Source organism: Marmota monax, unplaced genomic scaffold (genome assembly GCF_021218885.2).
Source record: "Marmota monax isolate L192 unplaced genomic scaffold, Marmota_monax_Labrador192_F-V1.1 WCK01_AAM20220418_F8-fsc00001, whole genome shotgun sequence".
In the NCBI taxonomy this organism is placed as follows: domain Eukaryota; kingdom Metazoa; phylum Chordata; class Mammalia; order Rodentia; family Sciuridae; genus Marmota; species Marmota monax.
The window spans coordinates 11,433,660-11,456,338 of record NW_026693777.1 but is presented as its reverse complement, the minus strand read 5'-3'; the positions used below and the strand labels follow the sequence as shown (position 1 = coordinate 11,456,338).

Below are 22,679 nucleotides of genomic sequence, written 5' to 3'. Positions count from 1 at the left end.
CATTTGGAGTGGTTATATCTACAAATTGATTATTTGCTTCTTCTTTTTTTTTAAAAAAAAATTGCTTATATCTGTCCAAAATGTGAATTCTGGAACTTTGGCCTTTAATGGTCATTTGCATATACCCATAATTTTCTTGAAATTTTATTTGTATTTTTAGTATAGATTTTCATTCCACTTTAACACACACACACATAATATATACTAACACACACACATATATATATATATACACACACACACATATATATATACTAACAATTTTCCCCAAAATCCAAGTATAATTGGATTAGTGCCATACTTAGATTTCTTAAAGAATGAGTTCTGGTTGACTTGATGGGGAAAAATTCTACTTATTACTTAGCTTTTTAAAAATTACAATTTGTTTTAAACTACAATTTTGCTTTCATAGTTACTATTAAAGTAAGCTAGAAATGTTAATATATTTTATATTATCTATTTATTTTGTTGGTTCTTGGGAGTTGAACTCAAAGGTACATCATCACTAAACTACATCCCCTGTCCTGTTTATTTTTTTATTTTCAGACAGGTCTCACTAAGTTACCCAGATTTTCCTTGAACTTGAGATCCTCCTAACTCATCCTCCTAAGTAGCTGAGATTAGTGGTGTGCTCCACCTTACCTGGAAAACGCCAATATACTTTAAATCAATAACTGAATAAGCATATTCTCCTGTCTTTGTTTAGCAGTGTGGTATTTTCTCACATAGTTCAAATAAATTAAGCTTCCCCCAACATTTTTTCAGTAAGGAAAATGAAACAGTCATTTTCCAAGTAAAGACTAAAGATTTAATTTCCTCAGCTTTCTTCTCAATGAGGAAATGAAAATATTTTCCTTCTCTTTGCTTGTTCTATTTTACAGTCTGTGATACAATGGAAAAGTTGACAGAAAACCAATTTGTTCAAATTGCCTATTTTTTATGTTTGGAAGGAGAAACTGGTTTAATATCATGTTTTTCAAGTTTCTCTGATTGCAGGACCTCCTACAGTAACATTTCAGACAAGAAAAATCAAAGCAAGGGCTATCTAGACTATATGTCAGAAAAAATACCTATATTTTTATTTGATGGGACTTTTTTCTAGCAAGGACATTATGAGGAAGTGTGGACCTCATGAGGTGAAGACATTTCACATTTGTGCTTAATTTGGTAATGTTTTCATTGTGAGACAACATTTTAAAAATAAAAACCTAAACCATTCTTAGTAAAATTAAATGACATGTCCTCAAATGGCCTTTTCCTCCTTTTTTAAAAAATTCATTTCAGAGCTTGTCTATACACATCTTGAAGTGAAAGAAGATGTAAAAAAACACTGAAAGAGTCCTCTTCTGACTCTGCTCTCTCACACCCCACAAATCTCAAGAGCTGAACCACAATTCTAACTTAGTAGTATATTCTATGACTCTGCCACTTACTTGCATTATTAATTGGAGAATTATTATATTGTAATATTGTCACTTTTGTTCTAAATTGCGTATAATGTTTATTTATTGTGTTTACTTCTGGTATCTCTTTACACCTTTTTACCCTTTACTTTCCCTCTCCCTTTTTCCCCACTTTGTGATTTCACACTTATCTGTGCCAGGCAGTATAGCCAGGCACCAGGGTTAGGCACTAAAGTAAGAGACTCTGTACCCTCAAGGGGCTGTCTTGCCAGACAGAGATACATGGGAGAAAATACAGAGGAGGGCTGCAGATGCAGGTTAAAGCATTATACAGCTCTTACTGTAACATGGGAAGCACTGTGAATGACTAGGTCAGCCTAGGGGAGGGCAGTTTCCACAGTAGTAGGGACATTTTAACTTGGTTTCCACACTTGGGAGACTGGGAGGCAGCAAGGGCCAGAACTACTTTTTCATGAGCACTGGATTAACTAGGCAGTGAAACTTGAAGTCAATGAGTGTTATTAGGAGTGAGCCACGGAGGAGGAGCGTCTCTGACACTTGATCCTCAGAATGTCATTTCCAGATGGATATATTTGTGTAACTAAACAACAAAGTTTTTATTGATCGAGTTTTGGGAAATAGATCAAGTTAATATTTAAGGTTTCTCTACTTCTTGCAGCCTGAAATATGCCAATATGCTTTGCACGTATTATAGAAATTGAAAAATGAAGGAAAATATATAAAGAAAATAAAATTTATCAACAATACTGCATTTAAATAAAACTACTCTCAGTGTTTTAGTATAGTTTCTTCTAGAATTCTTTTCCTCTAAATATTTTCCCATGTATATCTCCTTATCTTTCCAGAGTCAGTGCCCAGCTACCTTACTGTACTAATTTATATATTAGGTACAAATTTTTCTACTAAGTTTCTATTATGTGAGAGATGTATGCTAAATGCTGATAATATAAAGATGAAGGATATATATTCTCTCCTTCATGAAGCTCCCTGCTAACATTCACTGGTATATTTTCTTTAAAATCTTTCTACTATATAGATATTTGAGATTTATAATATGATGTTATGGGATACATATAGATAGTGAAGTGGTTATTACAGTGAAGCAAATTAACATGTCTGTTATCTTACAAACTGTGTGTGTTTGTGTGTGTACATTTGTATGTGTAGAAGAGGATGGGGGAAATAGCTAAAACCTGCTTATATAACATGTAAGAATTATATACCACTGTTCATACTGCAGGAAAACATGTTTTGCTCAATATTAGCAGTTATAGCTATTCATACTATTCACTAAAATGCTCTTTTCATTTAATATAAGCATCTTTATCAATAAATAGAAGTCTATTACATCATCATTTAAAAAGGCTCTGTCATATTCTATTATGTAACTGTTCCATGAATTGTTTAAGAAATCCATTAGGCTGTTTTCAGGGTGTTTTATTATTATTAAAGCAGTGTTATGATGAGCACTCTCACAGAGGTTTGTAGTCTTCATAGTGACATGGACAAAATTGCATTTATGATGATAAAGTTTATGAGGGGGTAGCAGGAGACCTAGAAGAATGAGACTGGTGACAGATACTACTTAGGGGATTGTCACAAGAAAGAAAAATAATTTCTACTGAGAAATCTGCTCATGTACATGAAAAATAGGCAGGTATGACAATATACATTTTTTAAAATAAAGAAATAGTTTGATGTCTGTTTGGAAGTGGTGGACAAGAAGATATGTTGAAACAAAGAAAACTGTGCTTTTTAATCAGCAAATGTGATGTGTTGACAATTAACTATTAACCAAGTTAAGAAATAAATGGTGATTTATTTTGAAGATTTGAAAGACTTAAGGAATATAAAAAATAGATTGCAATCATAGGCTGGAAGAGGCTTGAGGTGAAACTTAAAATATGTATTATCAACACAAAAATCAGATAAAAATCCATGAGACCATGAACATTTGTAAGATCTCCCAATGGGAAACTTAGGATAATAATGGAGAGTTTAGTGTAGAATTTTAGCAAGTAGAAAATTTATTGTGTATAAGGGGGAAAAAGCCTATTAAAACCTTTGGTAAATTTTAAGTTCTTTTGAGCAAGAGAGTTGTTCAAAAGAGAGTTGTGGAGAAAGGTTTAACTTTGTTTTGAAGATTTAAAGTCGTATAGAAGAAATATTAAAGCATATTTTAGTTAGGTTTGCTATTCAGTAAAACCTGTGCTAATTTGTTAATTTGTACAAAATTCTGCACATTAGTTATGAAGATTTAAGCTGAGGCATAAATTTCTGTGACTTTAATTAGGGAAAAATTATCTAAATAAATGAATAACAAAAAAATTGCAAAGGGAATTTTTGAACTATTTACATGAAAATCTTTTAAAATTTAAAACTAGTTAAGAATAGATTTTTGTTATTTTAATTATGTTTAAATATTCATCTTATTAAGTCAGGAAATAATTATTTCCAAATGTCATCATTTCTTTCATGACCATTTTAATAATTTGTTCCAATAATCAGAACATCAGTAAACTTGAGGCTCATGCCCAGAGTGCAAATTCATAGTTCCAAAACTGGATAAATCAATACTGAGAGTAGTTATTCTTGGCCAATGGTCATGTGACTTGCTTTTGGACCTGATGTAGATTAAAAATTTCAAGAGCTAACACTGTTAAAAAGTCTTTTAATTTATAATATCCTTTTCATTTAATTTCTAGAATTTTATCAACATTTGGGTATTTATATAGGTTGGTATATAAAATAGATAGTTTTCTGAATATGTGTCAAATATTCCCTCACATTTCTGTAATGATCCTCTTTTATTTCCCCTAAGAAAATCACCAAGAAATGGACAAGGATTTTTTCCAATGCTAACTTTTAAGTTGTTAATTCCAGACACCATCATTTCTTGGAGCCTACTGCACGAGTCATCTCTACTTGGTTATCTGCTCTGAATTGAACTGGATTTATGTTCTGTTTAAATCAAACTATTTATGATCTCTTCTTCTCAATATTCTCATTAAATTATAAAATAAAATATTTTGTCTTTAAGACTATTAAGGGAATTAGACAAACATGTAGAATATCTATCTGTGCCTAGAATATAATACGGGCATAATAATGCTAATCCTGTGTAACAATCATGAAGGATGAATAAATACTGTGGTTCCATCCCAAACATATTACTACAAAATGCTGCTTAGATTTGCATAATTGCTTTGAGTTCACTTTAAAAAGAACGAATTATTTAACTAAATTACTAATTATTTATATCTATAAAATTATAAGTTTTAAGAAATCATTTAAGTTTTTAAAATGTAACCATTTATAAACATTTTTTAATGTCAGTTTGTACAATGTATATATCTCCTTTAAGGAGATAGTAGTTACTGTTTCCAACTTTCTAAATTCTAAGGTGCTATACATCCTGTAACTAGTTTTTCTTAACTTGAAATAAATGAAAGATTTAAATGAAAATATTTCAATAGTAAGATAACTTTGGTATCCCTTTAGACTTGTATGTAGTTTTCGGTATAAGTTGGAAAATAACTGTAAGCCTATTTTTTTGTTTGTTTTGTTTTGTCTCTACCTGTAATCTGAAGCAAAGTAATACTAGATAGGAGAATGAAATGCTTTTCTTTTAATGCATATGCTATATAACTTCCAAAAAGAAGCATATAACATAAATTAGAAGGACAAAATTATTCACGTTTCGGGTTATTTTTATTTCTAGCATTCTATTTTGCTCATGATTTTTGATGAATAATCTTATATAAACCTGCATGAATGTATATACAAATATATAAAAAATTTAAAAATCTTCTAATGAAATAAGTGATAATAGAAAAATCATTATGTAGTACTTCCCTCATATTATTTCATATTTTTTCACTAAGTCTTAACATGCATATACTGCAACACAGCAATTTCCAATAAAATAAATTTAATTTTCCCTAAATATGTTCAGCAATGTCAGAAATTAACTTAAAAAATTCAGATTTTTTTTTAATTCTTTCAGATATATTTTGAAAACTTATTTAAAATTAGTTTCATAGAAATACTGGCAATATAATGGCAAATTATTCATATTCACATGATTTTGTAATATTTTAAAGTAGCATCATATGAAATTCAAATGTTAAAAAATGAAAATTCTAAAGTGGTACATACGATGGATTATTAAAGAGTAAGAATATGATCTATCCAGTTCCATTCCTTTTCCACAGCAAAAAAACATATTGTTAATCTTAGCAACAGTTTTTAAACCAGAGTCAAAACTCTTTTTCATTTTTCTAGGATTTGCACTTATGTTGATTCCCAAATCTAGGCAGGTGAATCCTACCCTGAGTAAGCAGGATCACTCTTCTATGAAAAATAGATATAAAATACCCAGCTAATGACTGAAAGTCATTGAGTGGATTTATTTTCTTATATTGACCATTTTCCAACTTACTACTTTATTTTTTGTGGTAATGTTTTAAGCCTTCTTTTGGGGAATGTTAAACAAAAATAATTTAGAATCATTTTAAGTGAAGGTGTTCCATTATTCCAAAGCTCTCTCTATTGTTTGTGACCCGAATTGTCACATTTCTTCAACAAGCAAAAATTGTTTCCTTATTATTTTCTGTGCCTGGATATGTTTTACAAGTTTATACTAACCTTGAAAAATTTTCTTTTTCCCATTTCAAGTTCCACCCAATCTGACTGTTCCACAGGAAAAATCACCTTTGGTCACCAGAGAAGGAGACACAATAGAACTGCAATGTCAAGTCACTGGAAAACCTAAACCCATCATCCTTTGGTCTAGAGCAGATAAAGAAGTTGCAATGCCTGATGGGTCAATGCAAATGGAGAGTTATGATGGAACACTGAGGATTGTGAATGTGTCTAGGGAAATGTCAGGAATGTACAGATGTCAGACCAGCCAGTACAATGGATTCAATGTGAAGCCAAGAGAAGCCTTGGTGCAGCTCATTGTTCAGTGTAAGTAATTTCCCTTTCTATGTGTTTCAGTTTGGGGATAAGGGAAGAAATGATATTGTCCATCTATGGGTAAAAGGAAGTAAACTTTGAAATTGGATTATGAGGAAATATTTCTACCTCATTGCTACCAATTTTGTAGTGTTCCCTTAATATGCTTACTACTTAGCTATAAGAAAAGAGTTGTATTTTTTGTGTATGTGATGATTGCAATGGTATTATGTGGTCGGTTGTTGGCAAAGGATCACAAAACTATTGGTGCTGGGTATACTGGTACATACCTGTAATCCCTACAGTTTGGGAGGCTGAAGCCTCCCATGTGGGCTTTATATTTCCTCTTAAGAGAATCGCAAGTTCATCCCAGCCTCAGCAACTTATTGAGGCCCTAAGCAATTCAGCAAAACCCTGTCTCTAAATAAATATATTAAAAAAGGATTGGAGATGTGGCTCAGCTGTTAAACACCCCTGGGTTCAATCCATGGTACCCAACAAAAACAAATATTAAAAAAAAAAAAACACACCAGATGCAATGAGGCAATGTGAAGACTGAAAATAATGGCTAATTCGGGTTATGATACTCTTATTTTCACAGTTTATGTTTCTACTTCAGGCAATTGAATGTCCTTTACCCAAATTATCCTCTTATTTTAAGGAGTCCCTTACCTTAAATTGTGGAGACCTAATCATTGAAATGCTTTGTTTGCATATCAGAAGTTGTAGCAGTAGATTACATAATTACCTGGGAATATGGAGATAATTCAGGCAGCTCTTAGGTGCTGAATCTCTGCTTGATTTAACCTAACAAGTGTTTAATTGTGAAAGTTGAATAAGATAATTTTTAAACTGTTTTGATTGAAATCTCAATTATAGTTCTGGCAAAAATATGATAGACATATGGGCTTTATACTTCCTCTTAAGAGAAACTAAAATCCATAAATTTAAGAGCTAATAAAAATATATTGATGTTACCATTATTACTGGTGTTGACAAAATGTAAAATTCAGCACAAGACATTAAAATTCAATCCTACAATAGTGGATGATAGGAGTCACTGCACAGTTGCCTCTATTGTGTCAGGGATGAAACTGATAAAAGACACTAAGAGACACAGGCAAAGTTTAGTTCTTTTAATGTAGGTAAAGAGGTATAATTTTTCTGTATCCCAAATGGACTTCATAGAGCAGGGGTATAAACCAGCAGCATTCCTCTGAGAGGCAAGCCTCACTGCCTTGCCCACAAAGGTGACCTTTCCAGCTCCAGGTGAGGATGTCATCAAGTCCTTCAGGACACTCCCTTTTATGTCCTTCCAACTCTTCTGAAGAATCTGGACATTTGTCTAAGTATTTGCGAAGTACAAACAACTGGTAACCATCCTAGAATATTCCTGAGTGAATCAGAGGTTCATGATCCAGGACTGTGATCCCTGCCAAAATGACCAGAATCCAGGCCTACCTAAGGACAACTGATTCTTGCCAAACTAATAATGCAGGAATCCTGTAATGCTTTATAAATGAAAAACATTTTTATAGTGATTTTTTAAATATGAAAATGATATGCTTCAACTAATTTGGATAGCTATAACATATGTAAGAAATATTGATATGAGATAAAAGTTATTTTATACATACATTCACATACATGTGCATGCATACTTACATGTGTGTTTATATCATCCTCAGAAATTAGTTCCATCATTATATCTCACAGGCTATGTTTTACATATTTTGTATTCCCAGGATAATATATTTCACATTATAGCTCTCCAGTAAGCTTGTTGAACAAAGGTATGTTTAGATAAAAACAAAATAAGATTATCATATATATGTGTGTGTGTGTATACAAATATATACATATAAAATACATATGTAAATAAATAAAATTTTGCTTCTTGCATATCTTTTTAAATGTGTTTTCTGTGTATCTGAGAGCTTCTCACATGCAGTTTGATGTGTAAGAGCCCAAGTGTATTGAGGAAGAATATGTCAAATTATTTTTACTCTTGCTGGGTACAGTAGTGCCCGCCTGTAACCCCAGCAACTTGGGAGGTTGAGACAGGAAGATCACAATTTCAAAGTCAACTTTAGCAACAAGGTCAGAGGCAACTTTGAGAGACCCTGTCTCAAAATTAAAAAATAAATAAATAAAAAGAACTGGAAATGTGGCTTAGTGCTAAAGTACTCCAGGTTCAATCCCTAGTACCAAAAAAAAAAAAAAGAAAGAAAGAAAAAATATTAAAATATTATAACTCTTAAGAAAACTTTTTTAAGGACTTGAACTCTGCACTATAGTTCAGGATTTTCTGTCTTGAAAAGTTAATTACACTGGTAAATTCTAGAACTATTTTACACACAAATGCACATCTATAATTTTATAAATAAAAAGAAAATTAAAGACAGATTGAAAACTAATGTAGCTGTTATATGTTCCCTATTAGACAAATTATGGAGCAGCTTTCTGTACTACTGAGATGTATATAATCAACCTATTGAACTAACATAACTACTATTTGGATTTTTTAAAAAGGAAAATTGTTCTGGAAATATATGTGTTACTAGAGACTAATATAAAGCTAATATTAAAAAAAAACCTTTAATAATAGCAAAAACAAGGGGGCAATTTGCCATATGCACACAGGAAAATGTTGAAGCCTACCCAAAGGAATTCATAAGTATATAGAAAAAAAATATTATTTTATAAACAGAGCAGTAAAATGGCTTTCTGCCCTGAATCCTGGAAAGCCCTACTTAACTAGCTGGGTTTCTTATTTTCCATAATAAATGAGTCCATCTGTTCTCAGTCTATCTCTTCTCATTATAAACATGATAATTCAATGTTGTCTCTCAGGCTAGACTCCTATAGCTCTTTTCCTGTTTAGGACCATTCTTCAAGTCTTTTTTTACCATGTAAGTCCTGTTAAGCATCACCTCTTTAGAATGCCTCTCAGTGACTATTGTTAAGATCTTTCCTTGACAGTTCTATAAACACTGCCTGCTGTTAATCTGTGCAGGACAATTTACAACCTCAAAGAATTGCTGGGGGTATATATCTCATAGGTAGAGCACCTGCTTAGTGTGCACAGACCCTTGGTTGAATCCCCAGCACTGTTAAAGATCAACAACAGCGACAATAAAAACAATCTAGAATTTCAAAGAGAAACTTCATTTTGAACACGCACATCAGATGATATATTTCTTTCAAAATTATTGGTTTTTATTTCACTCTCACCTTCTGTAGAGCTCTCCTGGAATATTTATTGTCTATAGAGTTAGTTTGAGCAACACAAATAAATACTTCCAAACACTTCTTGTACAATGTTTACACTAAAGTTATCATTTTCTAATTGAATACACTTCTTTCACCAAAATGACTTGATTCTAATAGCCTCTGGTTCCATTCCATAAAATGAATTACCCTGGTGGGATAATCAAAAACTATGCCAGAAACATTCATGTTAAATTCAAAGTATTTTCAAAGTGTGCCAAGGGATGATTGCATCAAGACTGTACACTCAGTGACACTGTAAAGATAACTTTGAAGGGAGCATTCACTTAGGGGATTTTCTTTGACCAATAGAATCTTAGTTTTACCACTTATTACAACATATATGCCTAGTGTGCAAGTATCTTAATATCTGAACATGAAAAAATGTTTCTGTTTTTCAGTTAGTATTTAAGATTAAAATACTTTTGTAAAGTAATGGAGACATTGCTTATGATATAGTACATAATGGACATCACTATTATCATCATGACTAGAATTTCAATACCTAATTTCCAGCATCATTTAACCAAAACATTCATATTCTGGCTTGCAAATTATTTCTTATATACCATATGTCTTAATTCATTCAGGCTGCTATAACAAATATAGCCTAAACTGGGCGGCCTACAAACAACAGAAATTTATTACACTTCTGAAGCTAGGAAGTCCAAGATCAAGAGCAAGCATACTCTGTTTCGCAGCTTGCTGTCTAGCTAATGACTTGCATGATAGAAAGGGCTTTCTACCTCTATGGGATATCTTTTAGAACTATACTTATCCTTTTTATTAGAGTAGATTTTTTTAATTAACTACTTACCTCCCCAAAGTACCACTTTCTAATTGGTCATTAGGTTTAAATTTATGAATTTGAGGGGGCAGAAATATTCAGATTATAGTGCCCTATTTTATTGTCTTTATTAAAGACAGTTGAGCCATTTGTACTATAGTTTAAGTTCCTTGCAGGTGAAAATAACAAGCAGTACTTGACTGATAAGTAGATTCTTGATTTACTGATCCATTGTCAGGATCTCTGTTCTAGAAGAAAGTTATAGCTGAAAGTATTTGGTAATAAATTCTTGATTTTTTTCTCTTCTCACTGGGAAACTGTATATTCTACTCTAAAAGAATGTAGGTTGAAGAGAGACTTTAGTTTACCAAGAAGATACTTAATATTTTAAGCATTCATTTTTCATATTTTAATGTTAATTATTATTAAATAGAACCCAGTGTTTATTACACAGTATTCCTTTATTTGAATTAAATGGCCATATTATTAGTCCCTTTGTGGTTTTTCGTAGTTATTACAAACATCAATCAACTGAACCCTGAGGAAATGTTAATATTTCAAAAACTTTAATATTTTCCCATGGAGTACCCTCTCCGTCCTCCCTGCACTTGATATCTCTTTTCTTAAAAAGTAAAAAAAATAATAATAATTATAAAATGGTGTTCAATTTAAATTCTGTGCAAAATTCTAGAATTATGATTTCAAGTCATCATATCATACCCATATATATTACTTTATTTCCCCAGGTAGTCTCATTATTCTGAATATTTGAAAATTGAACTTTTAAATATACATGCTGTTTTCTGGTAAGTTCCAAGGATGAACTCACTTTAGCTGAAATGCCCCTGCTATCCTGGGCATCCTCCTTGCTCTTTGTTTCTTCACTTTTCCAGAGAGTATAGTACCATCGATAACCATCACAGGGCTGCATAAGCATCTAAGAAAATTGCCCGAGAAAATAGAAAGGTACTCTCCCTCTGTAAGGCATTTCTCAGTGGAGAACATAGACACTATCCATTATATATCACCTGGAAAAAGGATGAGTTCATAAAGCATATGGCTCATGTAAAGAAAATAAGCACATTATTTTTTCTCTGGTTTCATCTCTGCTGCTGTCTTAATGTAGGCACCACTATAGCTTAATGTTAAGAAAAAGTTTGTCTCTTATAATTTTATTTTCAACGTCTATACAAAGAAGTGCTAAAGAAACCTGCTACTTTAAAGAGGATGATTAAAAGTACAGCCTAACCTAGCCACAACTTGTTTGTATTGATCTTGTCAGTTCAGTACTCCTGCTCACCCCCAGTGATGCAGAAATGAATTCAAGTGGATAATTATGGCATTTCCGTAATACTTCAAGATTGGAACACTTCAGATATGGGATTAAGTTAAATGTATTTTGAGTGAAGGAATTTAGTGTCTTTTTTTTCTGGGGCCTTTTCACTTTATTAGAATATATTCTCTTCTAAAAGAAGTAAACATATACATATATAAGTATATACATACAACAATAAAACTTTTGCTCCTTTATAATCTCTCCAATTGAAAAATGGATTTGTTTTTCTTCCAAAAATCAGTGTATTCTTCAAAATCAATTTCAGGCATTTCCTAAATACATGGATTTGTCTCATGAAAATAAGAAGGTAATAATAACAGACCATTAAAATAAATTACACGGATGTGAACAGTAATACATCACATGAACATGCCTGTCATGTTGTCAATTTATTTTAACAATACCACCAAAATATACTTATTGAAGACCAATATATGAGGTATGAAGAAGACATGGATCTGGGTAAGAAAAAAATAAACACTTCAGACATTAGGTAACAATGTAAGAATCTGAATATCAGAAAGACACTTTGGGGGCTGGGAGTGTAGCTCAGTGGTAGAATGTTTGTCCAGGATATGCTAGGGTCACACTTGGATCTCTAGCACTGAAAAAAATCATTTCAGTCTGTGTACAATAAGCAAATCAAGAAGTGATAAATCAAAGGCCATTTCTATAAAGGAAAGACACAATTTTCTAACCCTCCAACCAGAGACACATTCACGGGAGTATTTTATCCACCTGTAATCATTTTTCATGTAAAAATTTCCTTTTATGTTATTATGAACAATTTTATCTTTCTTGATCATCAATTGTTTAGTGCAATATCATATTTTAATTCTTAATATCAGCCACTTATATTTTGTTTTGATATCTATTGGATTATATTATCATATAATAATAACTTTTACTTTGTAGTAAACTCCTCTATCCTATAATCTTTCAAAGACATTAGTTTCAACTACTTTCAAACTCATAGGACTACTATAGGGCACATTTGGCATCAGACTCACTCAAAAGGATATAAAAAAGAAAGCAAAACTTACCAACATGTCTTCCAAATCCTATCCCCTGGGAATTTTTAAAAATAATGGAATATATTTTCTATTTTCATGATTGGAGGAGAAGGGATGTCATTGTCATCTAGAGAATACAGACCAAGGATACTACTTAATGTCCCAAATGCATATGGTAGTCTCCCAATGTAGAATTCTTCTGCCAATATGTAATTATTTGCTAGGGATTGAGGGCCTAGCCTGCCAATTGTAGGATGTTTAGATGCCAGTAGCATGCTCCTTTCGATGAAAAGTATCTTCAGTTATTGCCAACAGACAGGCAACTAGGTCATATACCACTGCTGAGAAGCAGGCTCATCTACAAGGAGACAACATCTACCTAGTTTGGGGATAAGAACTGTGGCAGAATGCTCTGCCCTATTAGAGCCCGTAGGGCATAACATCCAGACTCTTTAAAGAGAAATGTCAGTTACAAGAACCAATACAATCAGCTCAAGTGATGGTTTCCTATCAAATATTAACATTCTTCCCTATCCAGAAGCAGTTAGTATAGAAATGTCGTCCAAGATCAGAGCTGACATTCTTTCCTTGTCAGGTTATTGTGGGGATGAGAACTAGAATTTTATGAAAGGTCAAATTCTGATGAGGTGGAAAAGTTGGTTCTTTTTTTTTTTTTAAAGCACTCTAAGTGCATCTATTGCTTCATCTGCCAAGCTAAGCATACTTACAGTTATTTCACTCTTGTATTGTTCTTTATTGGACCATAATTATAGTTGCATGCAATAGGAAAGTATATTTCCAGCACCTGTCTTGCTTTAGGAATCACCTGGGCACTGTTGTACCTCTTTCCTTGTAGGTCTTTTGTCTTTTTATCTGGGTTTGACAAGGCATGTCTATATATCCTGCTGTTCCATTAGTTCATTTAGATCCATCTTATGAATTTCTTTGTTCTAACAAGAGTAGTTCACTGAAGTCTTAAAGATTGTACTAAACAGAAGCAAAAGTTCTTCAAAAGGAAATTTTAGAATTTCAGCTGGTCATGCATTATAAAATTAAAAAGAAAACATCTTCCTTGATTTTACATTTACAAGACATGTTTCAAATGTGAAAATTATTCTTTCTCATTAAATTCAAACTATTTTTGAAGAAAAAGAAGTCAAGTGCTTTTCTTGAAAATTAGTGAATATATGTATCTCATTATTTAATATTTTCTTGAGGAATGGAATATAAAATGTTCTTATTGAAAAAAAACTGTTCTCTAACATAAGGTCTATAATTATGCAAAATTAATCAAGAAAGAAAAAATATGAAAATGAATGGGAAATTTGATGGTATTTAAGAAAAATGGAAAGTGGCTTCTCATCAAGTTTTTTATTTTTTAACAATGAAATGTGTAGATGAAATGTCAGAAGTTTCTGATAACCCTTCAATATTCTCAGCTTCTTTTTATACATCAATGACAACAATTTCTCTGATGATTCCACTGTCTGATGATACAAGTTCTTATTCACAAGGTAACTTCCTAGTATACAACATAACATGATGGATATAGTATTTTATGTAAGTAATTTGGGTATGTAAACTTTTCACTTCAAATAATCACTAGAAACCTTCACGCACAAATGTATCAGTCAATAAAAGACACACATTCACACACAGACATAAACAAGCACACACATACAGATGCAAAGGATGCAAGATTTAGAGAGAACTGAATGCTTGTGATATATATAACCCGATTTGCGCATCTTTCCATGCATCTGTCTTTCCATCTCAGCATTAGCTCCATGTTTATTATTTATTGGCAGAGGACATGTTTATTGAAAAAACACTGGTTCCTGTTAACACATTTTTCTTCCTTGCCTTTTGATTCTCTGCATTCTAATTCTGTTTTTATCTTGAAGTCCTGTGTTGATTGCTACTTATTCTTCTTATCTCCAAATAGATTGTGATCCTACTATCTTCTTACTCTCCATTGACTTTATTGGCAATATAATGACTCATATTATCATTGCTATGTAGATATGCTCCACGAATTGTATCTGAGTTGCTCAGCTAACTTTTGAAAAATGCCAGTTCAGTTTCCTGATGAATTTAAAAATTGAATGTGTCTAAAATTAAACTTACAGTGATTTCTCTGAATTATTTTTTCTCCTCCTGAATTCTTATCCCACCTAAAAGGATGCCTCTCTTCCCTGTTTATAGGCTCTGAGTCAGTATTCTCTCTTCCATTTTACCCAGCATGCACTGAAAATTGGGATATTAGATTCTGAAATGACAGACATGGTTTTAATTCCAGCTTTTCTACTTTTACCATAATTTATTAAAATTGCTTTTTTCATATATTTTATAATATAAATAAAGCTCATATTATGCATTTCTCTAAAAATCAAATTATGATAAAAATATGAGAAATTATCAAATTATGAAAAATTATCATTTTTTTTAGTTCAGTGTTTAACATGTAGCTAGAACTCTCTTTATCTTGTTTTGTTTTGTTTTTAAGAACCTTCCCTGATCCATTCCTTTTTCCCAATTCCAACTGGTAAAACAGTTCCAAAGGTAAAACCCTTTTACCTCCTTTAAGAAATTCCTACCATTTTCCCCTCACCTCTGATAATCTCTTCCCCCTCCCAATATTGCTGGCAGAAAAATTCCTTTATCATCAGTAGGAAAACATTCATTGCAATCGAAAGGATATTCTTGTTTCACTATTATAGGAAAAAAAAAAAGTTTAGTGGTTTCTTTTTTTTTTTAAATTTTTTATTGTTGGTTGTTCAAAACATTACATAGTTCTTGATATATCATATTTCACACTTTGATTCAAGTGGGTTATGAACTCCCATTTTTACCCCGTATACAGATTGCAGAATCACATCAGTTACACATCCATAGTGGTTTCTAATAGCTAAAACACTGACATCTTCTCAACTATGGATGCAATTCCAATTCTGTGTTTGCTCCATAATTAGTGGTTCTCCTTTCCAGGTCTACTTGAAACCAAAGCTTGTCCCATTTTACTGCTCACCTAAGGAATACCTCCAGTTGAATATGACTGGCTTGGCTTAATAAGCCACACTCTGTAGCAGAGGCATGAAGGTAGGGCTGTTTGTTCTTTGGAAACTCTCTACAGCTACTCACTACCTGTGATTAGGAGTTCCATATCTGGAACTTCCAAATAGTATTTTCTATTCTTCATTAGGTCATGTTCAGTGTTCTAATGAAGGAGAAGTTCATTATCCTATGATTTTTGAGCTCCATTCCTTTTGTAATTCCATCACCTTTCTCATAAATACCCTCAAAGTCACATCTATGAGCCTACACTTTACTGTCTGCAAGGCATCACTCAAAGACCATTTCACCTTTGGTATCCTTCAAAATCTTCAGCTATGTGAAATAGTATTTTTCAGCTGCAATTTTGTTAATGAAGAGGCAATGATATTCAGGCAGTTTTTGTCATAGGTACAACTATAGGCACTTTCTAGAATAGAAGACCTGTAAATATATAGGGGAGCTTCTAATTCTGGTAATAGATTCTAATTCTAGCAGTGCCAATCTTAATGTGTGACTTGTCTTTACCACCAAAATTTCTATGTAAATGAAGCCTATAGTAAGATGATCTCCCTTAAATAAGCTTCAAGTTTGAAAAATGTTGACAACAAAATTATCTTGTTTGTATTTAATGTATATATATATATAACAAAACCAGATATCCTATTATTTATAAGAGCAATCTCATAGAAATTGCATATTTGAATTAAAGAGAGGATGCATAGATGGCAAAATTTCATTGCAACAAGTTCAAAGTGTTAAAATAACTCAGATGTGTATTCTAACAAAAGAAACAGATTTTTTAAAAAGATAGATTTTTTTTTAGACCAAATCATATTTTGGTCTACAATTTTGTGTACTTGTCCATTTTGAAATGATTACATCTAGAGAAAATTCAGCATTTTTGAGATCTTATTGAAGAAGCATTGTTAGTGTAAAATTTCAGTGTCTGGTAAATTAAACATTTTGAAGCTTATAAAATATGTCCTCTTATGAATTTTACCTTCATCTTTTCTATTGTTTGTTTTATGTTTAACTCCCATTTATAATAGGAATGTTCACTTAGTAGAATGCAGATTCCATATACTAGTTCAAATATCACAACACAAAAATATATTATTTTGCAATTACTTATTTTAAAGACTATGGTGTATTTGCTATCTTACTAAGGACACTTCCGAATAGTCCCTCCTTGATGTAGCCAAACATCTGCATAAATATGAAGAGAAAAATTATTTTTTGTGGTAATCAACTTAAATTATTTCATTTTTGTTTGCATGTCTATTTCTAGTAGATATTCTATGCAGTTTATCTGTAAAGAAGATACACTTTGCAAAGCAATGGAAAGATATGGTAGCCCACAAATTAATATGTCTCTTTCAAAAGACATTTTATGTTAAAGCCTAATTAAAAAATTATATTTTCTTTTTTCTCTAGCAAGTGTCTGTTTTAAGAAGTTTCTAGAGATTTTTTTCTCCAAAGCAATCTGTTAAAAAGAAGTTTTTATCCCAATGTTTGTAATGTTTCATATCCATTCATTTGAATAAGACAAAACTAATTTGTTCAGCATATACACATTAGAATTTGTCCACAGTTTTTTTAAAAAATTGGAGTAAAATGCTCATTTTGATCTTGGGAGAAACCCTTAGTCTTGGGGAAATATAATTATTTTCTTAGGCAGCTTTTCAGATTCTTAATTTCGGAAAGTCCCTCAGTCTCTCTCCTCCCTTCACATCTCCTGTCCACTCCTCTCCTTTTCTCTCTCTCTATACACACCCCCAACACACCCACACATACATACATACATATATACGTACTTTCAGTAGGTTATAATTTGGATCTATCATTTTTGTTTGAAGTTGGAGCATACCTTGTCACTTATTTTAAAATATCAGGCTGGCTTTTTCTAAAATTCTACATAAGAAACACATAATATTTTTTATTTCTTTGTGCTTCTTAAGATGGGCAACAGACCATCCCCATCCTTGATCTCAAATTATAACTTCACCATAATTCCTGGGTTTTGACATTAATGACTAAATTATCCAATGTTGTTAAAGAGTCATATCTAACCTATGCCCCCAAATTTAGGCCTTCATATTTTGACTAGCTCATCCAAGAATCACTTAGCACTGATGCATTTATTCATGTTATTATTAGGTGAAGAGGTTCACATAAATGAAAAAATAATGATTTGCCTGTACATACTCTTTTATGACATTTGATCTTAAAATGTTAGTGCCTTACACTTAATATTTCAGACTTTGTTGACTAAATTATTCTTTGTTTTATTGAGCCTGCAAAATTGGACTCAATATGTATAATATTCAAATATGAGCCTGTTGAAAATAAGCTTTCTACATTCACTAATAAAAAAATTAACAAATAAAAAATATATAATCTCCTCTAAGCAACAATAATGCTACGTAAATTTAGTTTATATTTGAAGGTGGTTTTCTAAAATATTTCATCTTTTTTACCAAGTAGACAATATTTTTCTTCATTTGTCCATATAAAATGTTGAATGTTACACATTCTTTTACACATTTTTTGAAAAACGAACAGCCAAGTATGGTGGTTCATGCCTAGAATCCCAGAGAATTTGGGAGTTTGAGGCAGGAGGATCACAAGTTTGAGGGCAGCCTCAGCCTTTTAGTGAGATCCTGAACAACATATAGACTTATAGTATATATCTTTTTTAAACTCAGCTTGATTATTTTGTGTAGTTTCTTATTTCTTCTATCTTGACCAAAAAATAATTACATATTTAAATTCAAGACATTAGCATTGTTTTGATTCTTGATTTAGTTATGCATACTTTATTGCTAAATACTTTGTTCTTTTCCAAGATAACAAAACTATTTCTTGTGATTTTTAAATTATAATCGGTATTTAATTTGAAAAGCCATAATTAACCCTAGCAATTAACATTTACTTTAATCAATTCATTTAATAAATATTAATTTCTCCAATAAAAATGGGCCAATTTCTGTGCTAGGATAAGGGGAATTTAGATAAAAATTAAAGGTACTCTGTATACTATCTAAAATTATAATCTGGAAGCAGAAATAATCTTTAAGTGACAAAAAAGGACCCATGTGAACTTATATGAAGAAGTGATAGATAATTTATGCTTTGTCCTTACAATAATATGTGTTTGCATATATCTTTACAATTGAGTTCATCTATATCAATAGATACATAAGTGCAAATATTTAAAAAGATATTCCCCAACCCTCTTACATTTTATTTTCTCAATTTAGTCTTCTTTATAAATGCCTTAAGCTTTACAGTTGATTTGGGAAATTTTCCTACCCTACCTACCTCCCTATATTTCTGAGACTTTCTGGGAGCCTCAGTGTTCCTGAGAATCTCTCACTGTGATGTTTTGTTTACATTTACCTCACTATCATGTCTCCCTTAATAACTATAATCATCCCCTCACATAGCAAGATCTATTGGACATAACCTCTTTTCATAATTTTTCTAAAACAGTTTTAACTTATGGCCAAGAGGCAGAATGAATGATTAAAGGACTCCAGAAACTGGGAGAGGGGGGTGGATTAGAAGAGATACTTAGAAAGAATTATCAGTGTTCCTAGATACCCACCATGAGCCTTTCTCTCTATAAACAATTTCTATTTGATAGAGAGAAAAGCTAATGGTGGATACCTAGGAACATTTCCACTTAGGTGAGAACTTTAGTTCTTAACTCTTAGCTTCTAACAGAAGGCCCAACTCATAAATATATTATTATTTATGGTACTTTAGATTTTGATTGTAATGCTCTCCAATTGCAATGCTCTCCAATTTTGACTGTCCTGTCATAATCACATGAATTATTTAAAAAAAATAAATTTTAAAAATTATAACCAATAACACATGTCAGTTGTACACATTAATGTGATTCATTGTGGTGTTTCCATATATGCATACATTGTATATTGATTATTCAGCCATCCTTCTAATCTCTCACCCCCTTATACCCTTCCAGCACCTTTCCAAGTCTCTAGAAATCCATCTTCTGCCTTCAGGTTGTCTTTTTATCCCCACAGCTCCTCCATATGAAAGAATATGCAATACTTGCCCTTCTGAGGCTGGTTTATTTTGCCTAACATAATATCCTCTGGATCCATTCATTTGTGGTGCACATGACAGAAGTTCATTCTTCTTTAAAACTGAATAATATTCTGTTGTGTATATGTACCATATTTTTTATACATTTGTCCATTAAAAGGTATCTAAACTGATTCCATATGTTAGCTACTATGAATAGTGCTCAATAAATACAGGCATTCAGGTACTCTCTTTTGTAGGTCGACTTCATTTCTTTCAGATACAGACCTAAGAATGGGATAGTTGAAAGGTATGATAATTCCATTTTTAGATTTTGAGAAACCTCTATACTGTTTTCCACAGGGTTATACAAATTTACATTCCCACCAATAGAGTATAAGGGCTCCTTTTTCTCCACATCATCACCATAATTTTTTTTTATTTTTTTGTTTTGTTTTCTTAATAACAGTCATTATACCTGGGGTGAATAGTACCTTGTTGTTTGTATTTGCATTTCCTTGATGGCAGTTTTAGTATTTATTGTCATTGTATTTCTTCTTTAAAGAAGTTATCTATTAAGATCATTTGCTCATTTTTTAATTGGTATACTTGCTTTTTGTTGTTATTTTTTTAATAAATACTGGATATTAACCCTGTGTAAGATAAATAGCTAGAAATTCTTTCTTTCCGTTCTGTACATGTGTCTCACTCTGTTGATTGCTTTCTTTGCAATGCAGATGTTTTTCTAATATCATTTGTCAATTTTTACTTTTGCTTCCTATACCAATGTCTTAATGTTTATGCCCCCTTGATGTCCTCTAGTAGTTTCAGAGTTCAAACTCTTTCATTAGGAACTTTGATCCATTTTGAGTTGATTTTTGTATAGGGTGAGAGATAAGGGTCAAGTTTAAACCTCATGCATGTTGATGTCCATTTTCTGCAGTGCTACCAGTTAGAGATTATTCTTTCTTCAATATGTATTTCCAGCACCTTTAGTAAGAATTAGTATGCTGTACAGGTGTAGATTTGTGTCTGTTCTCTATTCTGTTTCATCGGACTGTGTCTGTTCTATGCCAATACAATGCCATTTTATTGCTATAACTCTGTAGTAATTCTTGAAATCGTTTCTTGAAATCAGGTATTATGATGCCTCCAACTTTGCTTTGTTTTCTTTTGCTCAAGATTGCTTTGGTTGTTTGTGGTCTGTTTTCTTCCACAGGAATTTTAGGAACTTTTCCCTAGTGGAGTAAGAATGTCATTAGTATTCTAATGGGAATTGCATTCAATCTATAGATCCTTTGTATTCGGTATTTACATTTTAAATGTATTAATGCTTCCAAATCTTGAGTAGGTTTTTCCAGCTTTTAGTGTCCTCTTGAATTTCTTTCTTTAGTGTTTAGTTATTTTCATTGTAGACATCTGCCTCTTCCTTAATTAAGTATGTTCCTATGGTTCTGTTTGGGATTTATTGTTTATTTTGTTTAGTTTTTTACTTAGTATTGTGAATAGGATTGCTTTCATGATTTCTTTCTCAGCAAGTTCATTGTTAATGTGTAGTAAAGCTACTGATTTTTATATGTTGATGTTTTATATGTTTATATATTTTATATGTTGGTTTTGTATACATGCAAACACATATATGTAATCATATTATCTGCAATCAGAGATAATGTGATTCCCTCATTTCCTATTTGTGCTTTTTTTTTTTTTTTTTTTTTCTTTCTCTGTTAATTGCACTGGTTAAGTTTTCTGGTACTACATTGAATGAGACTGGTGAGAGTGGACAGCCTTGTATTATGCCTAATCTTAGAGGAAATGCTCTCGGTTCAGTATGATGTAAGCTATGGGCTTGACATACAGAGCATTTATTACATTGAGGTATGATCCTTCTGTACATAATTTTCTCAGGGGTTTTAGCATGAAAGGATATTGGATTTTATCAAATGTTTTTTTTCTGCATTTATTAAGATTGTCACATGATTTTTATCCTTCATTCTATTTATGTGATGTATTACATTTATTGATTTACATATGTTAAACCATCCTGTAATCCCTGGAATGAAACTGACTTGATCATGGTGTAGGATATTTTTGATGTACTCTTGAATTCAATGGGTTGGTGTTTTGTTGAGGATATTTGCATCTATGTTCATTGGGGATAGTAAGTTTATAGTTTTATTTCTTTGTTGTTTCTGTGTTTTGGGAATAGGATAATATTAGCCTCATGGAATGAGTCCCTTTTAATTCTGTGGAATAGTTTGAGAAGAGAAGCTGTTAGTTCTATTCGTAAGTTTGGTAAAATTCAGCAATGGAGTCATACAGTCCTGGCCTTATCTTTGTTGGGATATTGAATTGTTGATTCAGTCTCAATAGTTGTTATTTGTATATTTAGGTTTTTTGATTCACTTGATTCAGTTTTGATAGGTCATATGTTCAGAAACTTCTCCAATTCTTCTATCTTTTCCCATTTGTTAGCATATAGTTTTTTAAAATAGTCCCTATGATCCTTTAACTTTCTGTGGTGTCAGCTGTAATATCTTATTTTCACTTCTAATAGTACATACTTGGTTCTTTGTTTTCTTTGGACTCATTTAGCTAAAGTTTGTTAATTTTGTTTAACTTTTCAAAAAAAATTCTTTTTTTCATTGATCCTTTGTATTGTTCTTTAGACTCTATTTCATTTATTTCAGTTCCAATCTTTATTAATTCTTTCTTTCTACTAATGTTGATATGATTTTTTCTTGACTTTCTAAGTCCTTGGGATGTATCATCAGTATTTATTT

General features: G+C 31.8%; 1 protein-coding gene across 3 annotated transcripts in view; it reads left to right on the top strand.

The window, feature by feature from the left end:
- Mdga2 (MAM domain containing glycosylphosphatidylinositol anchor 2) overlaps positions 1 to 22,679 on the top strand; it is a 790,036-nt gene that overhangs the window by 599,014 nt on the left and 168,343 nt on the right. For all 3 annotated transcript variants that reach the window (XR_009228346.1, XR_009228345.1, XM_046461748.2), the window contains exon 8: positions 6,102 to 6,395. Coding sequence is in view for 1 of the 3 variants with exons in the window: in XM_046461748.2 (XP_046317704.1) it covers positions 6,102 to 6,395 (294 nt within the window). In the remaining 2 variants the exon portion in view is untranslated. The remainder of the gene's footprint in view (positions 1 to 6,101; positions 6,396 to 22,679) is intronic.